This window comes from Mobula hypostoma, chromosome 10 (genome assembly GCF_963921235.1).
Source record: "Mobula hypostoma chromosome 10, sMobHyp1.1, whole genome shotgun sequence".
Lineage (NCBI taxonomy): Eukaryota > Metazoa > Chordata > Chondrichthyes > Myliobatiformes > Myliobatidae > Mobula > Mobula hypostoma.
In genome coordinates, this window is record NC_086106.1 from 37,483,463 (window position 1) to 37,497,841 (window position 14,379).

The following is a 14,379-nucleotide window of genomic DNA, read 5'->3' on the forward strand; positions in this document are numbered from 1 at the left end:
GACACTGGATACTGTAATCTCTCTCTAACCCAGAGTCACAGGACACTGGATACTGTAACCCCCTCTCTAACCTTGAGAAACAGGACATTGGATACGGTAGGCTCTCTCTAACATTGAGTCACAGGACACTGGATACTGTAGCCGCTCTCGAACCTTGAGTCACAGGACACTGGATACTGTAGCCTCTCTCTAACCTTGAGTCACAGGACACTGGATACTGTAGCCCTTCTCTAACCTTGAGTCACAGGACACTGGATACTGTAACCCCCCCCCCCCTAACCTTGAGTCACAGGACACTGGATACTGTAACCCCCTCTCTAACCTTGAGTCACAGAACACTGGAAACTGTAACCCGCTCTCTAACCTTGAGAAACAGGACACTGGATTCTGTAGCCTCTCTCTAACCTTGAGTCACAGGACATTGGATGCTGTAGCCTCTCTCTAACCTTGAGTCACAGGACACTGGATACTGTAGCCCCTCTCTAACCTTGAGTCACAGGACACTGGATACTGTAGCCTCTCTCTAACCCAGAGTCACAGGACACTGGATACTGTAACCCCTCTATAACCTTGAGTCACAGGACACTGGATATTGTAACCCCCTCTCTAACCTTGAATCACTGGACACTTGATACTGTAGCCTCTCTCTAACCTTGAGTCACAGGACATTGGATACTGTAACCCCCTCTTTAACCTTGTCACAGGACACTGGATACTGTAATCTCTCTCTAACCCTGAGTCACAGGACATTGGATACTGTAGCCTCTCTCTAACCGTGATTCACAGGACACTGGATACTGTAACCCCCTCTCTAACATTGATTCACAGGGCAGTGGGTACTGTAGAACCTCTCTAACCTTGAGTCACAGGACACTGGATACTGTAGCCTCTCTCTAACCTTGAGTCACAGGACAGTGGATACTGGAACCCCCTCTCTAACCTTGAGTCACAGGACACTGGATACTGTAGCCTCTCTCTAACCTTGAGTCACAGGACATTGGATACTGTAGCCTCTCTCTAACCTTGAGTCACAGGACACTGGATACTGTAGCCCCTCTCTAACCTTGAGTCACAGGACACTGGATACTGCAACCCCCTCTTTAACCTTGAGGCACAGGACACTGGATACTGTAGCCCCTCTCTAACCTTGAGTCACCGGACATTGGATACTGTAGCCCCTCTCTAACCTTGAGTCACAGGACACTGGATACTGTAATCTCTCTCTAACCTTGAGTCACTGGACACTGGATACTGTAACCCCCTCTCTAACCTTGAGTCACAGGACATTGGATACTGTAGCCCCTCTCTAACCTTGAGTCACAGGACACTGGATACTGTAGCCCCTCTCTAACCTTGAGTCACTGGACACTGGATACTGTAACTGCCTCTCTAAACTTCAGTCACAGGACACTGGATACTGTAGCCCCTCTCTAACCTTGAGTCACAGGACACTGGATACTGTAGCCTCTCTCTAACCTTGAGTCACAGGACATTGGATACTGTTGCCTCTCTCTAACCTGGAGTCACAAGACACTGGATACTGTTGCCCCTCTCTAACCTTGAGTCACAGGACACTGGATACTGTAACCCCCTCTCTAGCCTTGAATCACAGGACACTTGATACTGTAACCCCCTCTCTAACCTTGAGAAACAGGACACTGGATACTGTAGCCTCTCCCTAACCTTGAGTCACAGAACATTGGATACTGTAGCCTCTCTCTAACCTTGAGTCACAGGACATTGGATACTGTTGCCTCTCTCTAACCTGGAGTCACAGGACACTGGATACTGTAGCCCCTCTCTAACCTTGAGTCACAGGACACTGGATACTGTAACCCCCTCTCTAACCTTGAATCACAGGACACTTGATACTGTCGCCTCTCTCTAACCTTGAGTCACAGGACACTGGATACTGTAGCCCCTCTCTAACCTGGAGTCACAGGACACTGGATACTGTAACCCCCTCCCCTACCTTGAATCACAGGACACTTGATACTGTAGCACCTCTCTAACCTTGAGTCACAGGACACTGGATACTGTAATCCCCCCCTCTAACCTTGAGTCACAGGACACTGGATACTGTAACCCCCTCTCTAACCTTGAGTCACAGGACACTGGAAACTGTAACCCCCTCTCTAACCTTGAGTCACAGGACATTGGATACTGTAGCCCCTCTCTAACCTTGAGTCACAGGACACTGGATACTGTAGCCCCTCTCTAACCTTGAGTCACAGGACACTGGATACAGCAACCCCCTCTTTAACCTTGAGGCACAGGACACTGGATACTGTAGCCCCTCTCTAACCTTGAGTCACCGGACATTGGATACTGTAGCCCCTCTCTAACCTTGAGTCACAGGACACTGGATACTGTAATCTCTCTCTAACCTTGAGTCACTGGACACTGGATACTGTAACCCCCTCTCTAACCTTGAGTCACAGGACATTGGATACTGTAGCCCCTCTCTAACCTTGAGTCACAGGACACTGGATACTGTAGCCCCTCTCTAACCTTGAGTCACTGGACACTGGATACTGTAACCCCCTCTCTAACCTTGAGTCACAGGACATTGGATACTGTAGCCCCTCTCTAACCTTGAGTCACAGGACACTGGATACTGTAGCCCCTCTCTAACCTTGAGTCACTGGACACTGGATACTGTTGCCCCTCTCTAACCTTGAGTCACAGGACACTGGATACTGTAACCCCCTCTCTAGCCTTGAATCACAGGACACTTGATACTGTAACCCCCTCTCTAACCTTGAGAAACAGGACACTGGATACTGTAGCCTCTCCCTAACCTTGAGTCACAGAACATTGGATACTGTAGCCTCTCTCTAACCTTGAGTCACAGGACATTGGATACTGTTGCCTCTCTCTAACCTGGAGTCACAGGACACTGGATACTGTAACCCCCTCTCTAACCTTGAATCACAGGACACTTGATACTGTCGCCTCTCTCTAACCTTGAGTCACAGGACACTGGATACTGTAACCCCCTCCCTAACCTTGAATCACAGGACACTTGATACTGTAGCACCTCTCTAACCTTGAGTCACAGGACACTGGATACTGTAACCCCCTCTCTAACCTTGAGTCACAGGACACTGGAAACTGTAACCCCCTCTCTAACCTTGAGTCACAGGACACTGGATACTGTTGCCTCTCTCTAACCTGGAGTCACAGGACACTGGATACTGTAACCCCCTCTCTAACCTTGAGTCACAGGACACTGGATACTGTAGCCCCTCTCTAACCTGGAGTCACAGGACACTGGATACTGTAACCCCCTCCCTAACCTTGAATCACAGGACACTTGATACTGTAGCACCTCTCTAACCTTGAGTCACAGGACACTGGATACTGTAATCCCCCCCTCTAACCTTGAGTCACAGGACACTGGATACTGTAACCCCCTCTCTAACCTTGAGTCACAGGACACTGGAAACTGTAACCCCCTCTCTAACCTTGAGAAACAGGACACTGGATACTGTAGCCTCTCTCTAACCTTGAGTCACAGAACATTGGATACTGTAGCCTCTCTCTAACCTTGAGTCACAGGACACTGGATACTGTAACCCCCTCTCTAACCTTGAGTCACAGGACACTGGATACTGTAGCCTCTCTCTAACCTTGATTCACAGGACACTGGATACTGTAACCCCCTCTTTAACCTTGAGTCACAGGACACTGGATACTGTAGCCTCTCTCTAACCTTGAGTCACAGGACATTGGATACTATAGCCTCTCTCTAACCTTGAGTCACAGGACATTGGATACTGTAATCTCTCTCTAACCTTGAGTCACAGGGCACTGGATACTGTCGCCTCTCTCTAATCTTGAGTCACAGGACACTGGATACAGTAGCCCCTCTCTAACCTTGGATCACAGGGAGCTGGATACTGTAGCCCCTCTCTCACCCTGAGTCACAGGACACTGGATACTGTAGCCCCTCTCTAACCCTAAGTCACAGGACACTGGATACAGTAATCTCTCTCTTACCTTGAGTCACAGGACATTGGATGCTGTAACACCCTCTCTAACCTTGAGTCACAGGACACTGGATACTGTAATCTCTCTCTAACCTTGAGTCACAGGACATTGGATACTGTACCCCCCTATCTAACCTTCAGTCACAGGACATTGGATACTGCAAACTCCTCACTAATCCTGGGTCACAGGGCAGTGGATACCGTAACCCCCTTCTCTAACCTTGAGTCACAGGATATTGGATACTGTACCCCCCTCTCTAACCTTCAGTCACAGGACATTGGATACTGCAAACTCCTCACTAATCCTGGGTCACAGGGCAGTGGATACCGTAACCCCCTTCTCTAACCTTGAGTCACAGGGCAGTGAATACCGTAACCCCCCTCCCTAACGCTGAGTTACAGGGCAGTGGATACCGTAACCCCCCTCTCTAACCCAGTCACCGTACACTGGATTCTGCAAACACCCCTCTCTAATCCTGAGTCTGGGCACTGGATAGAGTAATCTCCTTCTCTAACCTTGAGTTCTTGAATCCCTGGTTAACTTTAAACATGTGGCCACAGCCTCTTTTAAACCAACACCACTGTACTCTCCGGTTATAATAAAATCTGTGGTAACAAATTCATGAGAGTGGAACTGTAGTAGCAACGTGGTCAGTGCAAGAGAGCTAAGGATGATGGATGAAACAGCAACAAAATGTGAAATGCAAGGCAGAGGGACATAAGGTGACATTTGCAAGCTGTGTCCCAGTGTGTGATACAAGCTCCAGCCTGGTTATGTTATCGTGAACAGTGGTATAAGCTACAGTGTGCAGCAGCTTCACACAGCGAAGAGGCAGCCTGATTCCTATTTATTGAACAGCAACGCACATGCTTAATCACTGATGAAGGAGCAAAGTTGTCATTTGAGATTTTGCATAAAACCCAGAGACAAAAAGACACTCACTCTGCTTTCGACGAAACCGAATCAACTTCCCCTTCACAATCACAGGCGTAGGTTTAAAGTGACATTTCCCTGGCGGCGCACGGCTTGAAGAGAAAGAGAGCACAAAGTTGACAGGGAGGTTGGTGGAGCTGTGTATGTTGTTGGTTTCAACAGGGCATTGACAAGGTGCAGAGCTGGGCAGAGAAATGGCAGATGGAGTTCAACCCTGAAAAATGTGGAATGATTCAGTTTGGAAGCTCGAATTTGAATGGGGAATACAGGGTTAATGGCAGGATTCTCAGCAGTGTGGAGAAACAGGGATTCCTTTGGGGGTCCACGTCCATGGATCCTTCAGGGTTGCCATGCAAGCCGATAGGGTGGTTAAGAAGCTGTATGGTGTGCTGGCCTTCATCAGTTGGCAGATTTGAGTTCAAGAGCCGTAATGTTGCAACTCTATAAAACCCTGATTAGACCACACTCAGAATACTGTGTTCAGTTCTGGCTGCCTTGTTATAGAAAGGATATGGAAGCTCCAGAGAAATGCGGAGCAGATTTACCGGGATGATCCTTGCATTAGAGAACATGTCTTGGATAGTTTGAGCAAGCTAGGGCTTTTCCCTTTGCAGAGGAGGATGAAAGGTGATTTGATAAAGGTGTATAAAAAGCCTCCCGGACGTCTACATCTGCGCCAGGTGCATCGAGATGCAGCTCCTAAGGGACCGCGTTACGGAACTGGAGCTGCAGCTTGATGACCTTCGTTTGGTCAGGGAGAGCGAGGAGGTGATAGAGAGGAGTGGAAGGCAGGTGGTCACGCCGGGGCCACGGGAGGCAGACAAGTGGGTCACGGTTAGGAGGGGGAAGGGGAAAAGTCAGGTGATGGGGAGTACCCCGGTGGCTGTGCCCCTTAACAACAGGTACTCCTGTTTGAGTACTGTTGGGGGGGACAGCTTACCCGGGGGAAGCGACAGTGGCCGTGCCTCCGGCACAGAGTCTGGCCCTGTAGCTCAGAACGGTAGGGAAAGGAAGAGGAGGGCAGTTGTGATAGGGGACTCGATAGTAAGGGGGTCAGATAGGCGATTCTGTGGACGCAGTCCAGAGACCCGGATGGTAGTTTGCCTCCCTGGTGCCAGGGTCCGGGATATTTCTGATCGTGTCCAAGATATCCTGAAGTGGGAGGGTGAGGAGCCAGAGGTCGTGGTACATATAGGTAACAATGACTTAGGTAGGAAAAGGGATGAGGTCCTGAAAGGAGAATATAGGGTGTTAGGAAGGGAGTTGAGAAAAAGGACCGCAAAGGTAGTAATCTCGGGATTACTGCCTGTGCCACGCGACAGTGAGAGTAGGAATGCGATGAGGTGGAGGATAAATGCGTGGCTGAGGGATTGGAGCAGGGGGCAGGGATTCAAGTTTTTGGATCATTGGGACCTCTTTTGGCGCAGGCGCGACCTGTACAAAAAGGACGGGTTACACTTGAATCCGAGGGGGACCAATATCCTGGCAGGGAGATTAGTGGGGGCTACTGAGGTGACTTTAAACTAGAATGGTTGGGGGGTGGGAATCAAATTAAAGAGGCTAGGCGTGAGGAGGTTAGTTCACAACAGAGGGATGGGAACCAGTGCAGAGAGACAGAGGGGTGTAAAGTGAGCGTAGAAGCAAAAAGTATAAAGGAGAAAAGTAAAAGTGGCAGGCCGACAAATCCAGGGCAAGCATCAAAAAGGGCCACTTTTCAACATAATTGTACAAGGGCTAAGAGAGTTGTAAAAGAGCGCCTGAAGGCTTTATGTGTCAATGCAAGGAGCATTCGTAATAAGGTGGATGAATTGAAAGTGCAGATTGTTATTAATGATTATGATATAGTTGGGATCACAGAGACATGGCTCCAGGGTGACCAGGGATGGGAGCTCAACGTTCAGGGATATTCAATATTCAGGAGGGATAGACATGAAGGAAGGGGAGGTGGGGTGGCGTTGCTGGTTAAAAAAGAGATTAATGCAATAGAAAGGAAGGACATAAGCCGGGAAGATGTGGAATCGATATGGGCAGAGCTGCGTAACACTAAGGGGCAGAAGATGCTGGTGGGAGTTGTGTACAGGCCACCTAACAGTAGTAGTGAGGTCGGAGATGGTATTAAACAGGAAATTAGAAATGTGTGCAACAAAGGAACAGCAGTTATAATGGGTGACTTCAATCTACATGTAGACTGGGTGAACCAAATTGGTAAAGGTGCTGAGGAAGAGGATTTCTTGGAATGTATGCGGGATGGTTTTTTGAACCAACATGTCGAGGAACCAACTAGAGAGCAGGCTATTCTGGACTGGGTTTTGAGCAATGAGGAAGGGTTAATTAGCAATCTTGTCGTGAGAGGCCCCTTGGGTAAGAGTGACCATAATATGGTGGAATTCTTCATTAACATGGAGAGTGACATAGTTAATTCAGAAACAAAGGTTCTGAACTTAAAGAGGGGTAACTTTGAAGGTATGAGACGTGAATTAGCTAAGATAGACTGGCAAATGACACTTAAAGGATTGACGGTGGATATGCAATGGCAAGCATTTAAAGGTTGCATGGATGAACTACAACAATTGTTCATCCCAGTTTGGCAAAAGAATAAATCAAGGAAGGTAGTGCACCCGTGGCTGACAAGAGAAATTAGGGATAGTATCAATTCCAAAGAAGTAGCATACAAATTAGCCAGAGAAAGTGGCTCACCTGAGGACTGGGAGAAATTCAGAGTTCAGCAGAGGAGGACAAAGGGCTTAATTAGGAAGGGGAAAAAAGATTTTGAGAGAAAACTGGCAGAGAACATAAAAACGGACTGTAAAAGCTTTTATAGATATGTAAAAAGGAAAAGACTGGTAAAGACAAATGTAGGTCCCCTGCAGACAGAAACAGGTGAATTGATTATGGGGAGCAAGGACATGGCAGACCAATTGAATAATTACTTTGGTTCTGTCTTCACTAAGGAGGACATAAATAATCTTCCAGAAATAGTAAGGGACAGAGGGTCCAGTGAGATGGAGGAACTGAGTGAAATACATGTTAGTAGGGAAGTGGTGTTAGGTAAATTGAAGGGATTGAAGGCAGATAAATCCCCAGGGCCAGATGGTCTGCATCCTAGAGTGCTTAAGGAAGTAGCCCAAGAAATAGTGGATGCATTAGTGATAATTTTTCAAAACTCGTTAGATTCTGGACTAGTTCCTGAGGATTGGAGGGTGGCTAATGTAACCCCACTTTTTAAAAAAGGAGGGAGAGAGAAACCGGGGAATTATAGGCCAGTTAGCCTAATGTCGGTGGTGGGGAAACTGCTGGAGTCAGTTATCAAGGATGTGATAACAGCACATTTGGAAAGCGGTGAAATGATCGGACAAAGTCAGCATGGATTTGTGAAAGGAAAATCATGTCTGACGAATCTCATAGAATTTTTTGAGGATGTAACTAGTAGAGTGGATAGGGGAGAACCAGTGGATGTGGTATATTTGGATTTTCAAAAGGCTTTTGACAAGGTCCCACACAGGAGATTAGTGTACAAACTTAAAGCACACGGTATTGGGGGTAAGGTATTGGTGTGGGTGGAGAATTGGTTAGCAGACAGGAAGCAAAGAGTGGGAATAAACGGGACCTTTTCAGAATGGCAGGCGGTAACTAGTGGGGTACCGCAAGGCTCAGTGCTGGGACCCCAGTTGTTTACAATATATATTAATGACTTGGATGAGGGAATTAAATGCAGCATCTCCAAGTTTGCGGATGACACGAAGCTGGGTGGCAGTGTTAGCAGCAAGGAGGATGCTATGAGGATGCAGGGTGACTTGGATAGGCTGGGTGAGTGGGCAAACTCATGGCAGATGCAATTTAATGTGGATAAATGTGAAGTTATCCACTTTGGTGGCAAAAATAGGAAAACAGATTATTATCTGAATGGTGGCTGATTAGGAAAAGGGGAGGTGCAACGAGACCTGGGTGTCATTATACACCAGTCATTGAAAGTGGGCATGCAGGTACAGCAGGCGGTGAAAAAGGCGAACGGTATGCTGGCATTTATAGCGAGAGGATTCGAGTACAGGAGCAGGGAGGTACTACTGCAGTTGTACAAGGCCTTGGTGAGACCACACCTGGAGTATTGTGTACAGTTTTGGTCCCCTAATCTGAGGAAAGACATCTTTGCCATAGAGGGAGTACAAAGAAGGTTCACCAGATTGATTCCTGGGATGGCAGGTCTTTCATATGAAGAAAGACTGGATGAACTGGGCTTGTACTCGTTGGAATTTAGAAGATTGAGGGGGGATCTGATTGAAACGTATAAGATCCTAAAGGGATTGGACAGGCTAGATGCGGGAAGATTGTTCCCGATGTTGGGGAGGTCCAGAACGAGGGGTCACAGTTTGACGATAGAGGGGAAGCCTTTTAGGACCGAGATTAGGAAAAACTTCTTCACACAGAGAGTGGTGAATCTGTGGAATTCTCTGCCACAGCAAACTGTTGAGGCCAGTTCATTGGCTATGTTTAAGAGGGAGTTAGATATGGCCCTTGTGGCTACAGGGGTCAGGGGGTATGGAGGGAAGGCTGGGTTCGGAGTTGGATGATCAGCCATGATCATACTGAATGGCGGTGCAGGCTCGAAGGGCCGAATGGCCTACTCCTGCACCTATTTTCTATGTTTCTAAAATGATAAGAGGGATAGATTGAGTGGATAGCTGGCGAATTCTCCCCAAGGCAAGAATGGGTAATACAAGAAGGCATAATTTTAAGGTGATTGGAGGAAAGTACATGGGTAAATTCTTTACACGGAAAACGGTGGGTGCATGGAATGCCCTGTTAGGTGTGGTAGTGGAGGCAGATACAGTAAGGACATTTAAGAGACTCTAGATAGGCACATGGATGGTAGAAAAATTGAGTGCTATGAAGAAGGGAAGTGGTAGATTGAACATAAATTAGGTTAATAGGTCTGTGCAGCATCATGGGCAGAAGGCTATGTACCCTGCTGAGGTGTTCTATGTTCTAGAACCACTCCTGCCCTGCCAAACAGCAAGCAGCCTCTTACACCGACCCACAGGGTGACTGCGCAAACTCCACACACAGGTGGCAACAGAGGACAGGGTCACCAGAGCGCTTGGGTTACAGCACTATTTCTCACAGCTTGGCGGCGGTTATTTAAAAAGGGAGCTTCGAGAGCGTTTGTCCATTGTATGTGGCCTATCAGCGGCGTCAACAGATCTTTACCAAGAGGGATGTCTCGCAGGGTGGCAATGGTTATTTAAAAAGGGAGCTTCAGACCGTTAGTCCATAGTACGTGGCCTATCAGCAGCTATAACTGGAGCACCAATCATGAGTTAAATATCAGGGAAGGTTCAGGCATAAAAGGAAGACACTGCCTAGCGAAGCAGTCATCGACGGTGTGATCTGAGGCAGAGTGGTAGGGCTTTGGCGACAACGGGTTGAGGCGAGGTAAGTTACCTGTGAGGAATAGAAACAGGAAATATGTCTGTGAGGCCGGTGTTCTGTACTGGGTGTCAGATGTGGGATGTCTGGGACACTCCCAGCCTCCTGGACGGCTACATCTGCGCCAGGTGCGTCGAGCTGCAGCTCCTTAGGGACCGGGTTAGGGAACTGGAGATTCAGCTTGATGATCTTCATCTGGTCAGGGAAATTGAGAAGGTGATAGGGAGGAGCTATAGGCAAGTAGTTACACCGGGGACTCGGGAGACAGTTAAGTGGGTAACAGTCGGAAGAGGGAAGGGCAAGAGTCAGATCCTAGATAGTACCCCTGTGGCTGTCTCCCTTAGCAACAGATACTTCTGTTTGAGTACTGCTGGGGGTGGGAGACCTACCCGGGGGAAGCAACAGTGGCCGCGCCTCTGGCACAGAGTCTGGCCCTACGGCTCAGAAGGGTAGGGGAAGGAAGAAGGCAGCAGTAAAAGGGGACTCTATAGTTAGGGGGTCAGACAGGTGATTCTGTGGATGCAGGACAGAAACATGAATGGTAGTTTGCCTCCCAGGTGCCAGGGTCCAGGATGTTTCTGATCACGTCCACAATCTCCTGAAGTGGGAAGGTGAACAGCCAGAGGTCGTGGTACATATTGGTATCAATGACATAGGTAGTAAAAGGGAGGAGGGTCCTGAAAGCAGACTACAGGGAGTTAGGAAGTTAGTTGAGAAGGAGGACCTTAAAGGTAGTCATCTCGGGATTACTGCCTGTGCCACGCAACAGTGAGTATAGGAATAGAGTGAGGTGGAGGATAAATGCGTGGTTGAGGGATTGGAGCAGGGGGCAGGGATTCAGATTTCTGGATCATTGGGACCTCTTTTGGGACAGGCGTGACCTGTACAAAAAGGACAGGTTGCACTTGAATGCAAGGGGGACCAATACCCTGGCAAGGAGGTTTGCTAATGCTATTAGGGAGAATTTAAACTAGAATTGCTGGGAGGTGGGAACCAAATTGAAGAGGAGAGAAAGGGCCAGTTGGGCTCACAAATGGAGAAAGCTTGGAGACAGTGCAAAAGAGAAGATAGGCAGGTGATAGAGAAGGGATACGCTCAGACCGATAGTTTGAGATGTGTCTATTTTAACATAAGAAGCATCATAAATAAAGCGGATGAGCTTAGAGTGTGGATCAGTACTTGGAGCTATGATGATATTACAGAGACTTGGATGGCTGAGGGGCAGGAATGGTTACTCTGAGTGCCAGGTTTTAGATGTTTCAGAAAGGACAGGGAGGGAGGCAAAAGAGGTGGGGGTGTGGCACTGCTGATCAGAGATAGTGTCATGGTTGCAGAAAAGGAGGAAGTTATGGAGGGATTGTCTACTGAGTCTCTGTGGCTGAAAGTGAGAAACAGGAAGGGGTCAATAACTCTACTGGGTGATTTTTATAGACCACCCAATAGTAACAGGGACATTGAGGAGCAGATAGGGAGACAGATTCTGGAAAGGTGTAATAATAACAGGGTGTCATGGTGGGAAATTTTAATTTCCCAAATATTGATTGGCATCTCCCTAGAGCAAGGGGTTTAGATGGGGTGGAGTTTGTTAGGTGTGTTCAGGAAGATTTCCTGACACAGTATGTAGATAAGCCTACAAGAGGAAAGGCTGTACTTGATCTGGTATCGGGAAATTAAACTAGTCAGGTTATCATGTCTCTCAGTGGGAGAGTATTTTGGAGATAGTGATCACAATTCTATCTCCTTTACATAGCATTGGAGAGGGATAGGAACAGACAAATTAGGAAAGCATTTAATTGGAGTAAGGGGAAATATGAAGCTATCAGGCAGGAACTTGGAAGCACAAGTTGGGAACTGATGTTCTCAGGGAAATGTACGGCAGAAATGTGGCAAATATTCAGGGGATAATTGCGTGGCATTCTGCATAGGTACGTTCCAGTGAGACAGGGAAAGGATGGTAGGGTGCAGAAACCGTGGTGTAAAAGGTTGTTGAAAATCAAGTCAAGAAAAAAAGCTTACAAAAGGTTCAAAAAACTAGGTAATGATAGAGATACAGAAGATAATAAGGCTAGCAGGAAGGAGCTTAAGAATGAAATTAAGAGAGCCAGAAGGAGCCATGAGAAGGCCTTGGCAGACAGGATTAAGGAAAATCCCAAGGCATTCTACAAATATATGAAGAGCAAGAGGATAAGATGTGAGAGAATAGGACTAATCAAGTGTGACAGTGGAAAAGTGTGTATAGAACCAGAGGATAGCAGAAGAGTACTTAATGAATACTTTGCTTCAGTATTCACTAAGGAAAAGGATCTTGGCAATTATAGGGATGATTTACAGTGGATTGAAAATCTTGAGCATATATACATTAAGAAAGAGGATGTGCTGGAGCTTTTGGAAACCATCAAGTTGAATAAGTCTCCGGAACCAGACGAGATGTACCCCAGGCTACTGTGGGAGGCGAGGGAGGAGATTGCTGAGCCTCTGACAATGATCTTTGCATCATCAGTGGGGATGGGAGGGATTCTGGAGGATTGGAAGGTTGCAGATGTTGTTCCCTTATTCACGAAAGGGAGTAGAGATAGCCCAGGAAATTATAGACCAGTGAGTCTTACTTCAGTGGTTGGTAAGTTGATGGAAAAGATCCTGAGATGCAGGATTTATGAATATTTGGAGAGGCATAATATGATTAGGAATAGTCAGCATGACTTTGTCAAAGGCAGGTTGTGCCTTATGAGCCTGATTGAATTTTTTGAGGATGTGACGAAACATCTTGATGAAGGTAGAACAGTAGATGTAGTGTATATGGATTTCAGCAAGGCATTTGATAAGGTACCCCATGCAAGGCTTATTGAGAAAGTAAGGAGGCATGGGATCCAAAGGGACCTTGCTTTGTGGATCCAGAAATGGCTTGCCCACACAAGGCAAAGTGCGGTTGTAGATGGGTCATATTCTGCATGGAGGTCGGTGACCAGTGGTGTGCCTCAGGGATCTGTTCTGGGACACCTTCCCTTCGTGATTTTTATAAATGACCTGGATGAGGAAGTGGAGGGATGGGTTAGTAAATTTGCTGATGACACAAAGGTTGGAGTTGTGGATAGTGTGGAGGGCTATCAGAGGACATTGATAGGATGCAAAACTGGGCTGAGAAGTGGCAGATGGAGTTCAACCCAGATAAGTGTGAGGTGGTTCATTTTGGTAGGTCAAATATGATGGCAGAATATAGTATTAATGGTAAGACAGTGGCTGTGTGGAGGATCAGAGGGATCTTGGGGTCTGAGTCCATAGGACACTCAAAGCTGCTGCGCAGGTGGACTCTGTGGTTAAGAAGGCTGTCATCAACCGTGGGATTGAGTTTAAGAGCCAAGAAGTAATGTTACAGCTATATAGGACCCTGATCAGACCCCACTTGGAGTATTATTTTTAGTTCTGGTCACCTCACTACAGGAAGGATGTGGAAACTATGGAAAGGGTGCAGAGGAGATTTAAAGGATGTTGCCTGGATTAGGGAGCATGTCTTATGAGAATAGGCTGAGTGAACTTGGCCTTTTCTCCTTGGAGTGGCGGAAGATGAGAGGTGACCTGATAGAGGTGTATAAGATGATGAGAGGCATTGATCACATGGATAGTCAGAGGCTTTTTCCCAGGGCTGAAATGGCTCGCACGAAAGGGCACAGTTTTAAGGTGCTTGTAAGTAGGTACAGAGGAGATGTCGGGGTAAGTTTTTTTATGCAGAGAGTGATGAGTGTGTGGAATGGACTGCCAGCGATGGTGGTGGAAGCGGGTATGATAGGGTCTTTTGAGAGAGTCCTGGATAGGTACATGGAGTTCAGAAAAATAGAAGGCTACGTGTAACCCTAGGTAACTTCTAAAGTAAAGACATGTTCGGCACAGCATCGTGAGCCGAAGGGCCTGTATTGTGCTGTAGGTTTTCTATGTTTCTATGTAACTAGTGGCGTCGCCCAGAATATTTAATGTTTAACAGAGTGCTACATGAGGGCAAGGCTGCCAAATATTTGTTAAAGAGGCAGGGTTTAA

General features: G+C 47.2%; 1 protein-coding gene across 1 annotated transcript in view; it reads right to left on the reverse strand.

Annotated features, from left to right (window-relative positions):
- LOC134352843 (HHIP-like protein 1) overlaps positions 1-14,379 on the reverse strand; it is a 99,920-nt gene that overhangs the window by 8,680 nt on the left and 76,861 nt on the right. The window contains exon 8 of the mRNA XM_063060344.1: positions 4,936-5,018. Coding sequence (XP_062916414.1) covers positions 4,936-5,018 — 83 coding nt within the window. The remainder of the gene's footprint in view (positions 1-4,935; positions 5,019-14,379) is intronic.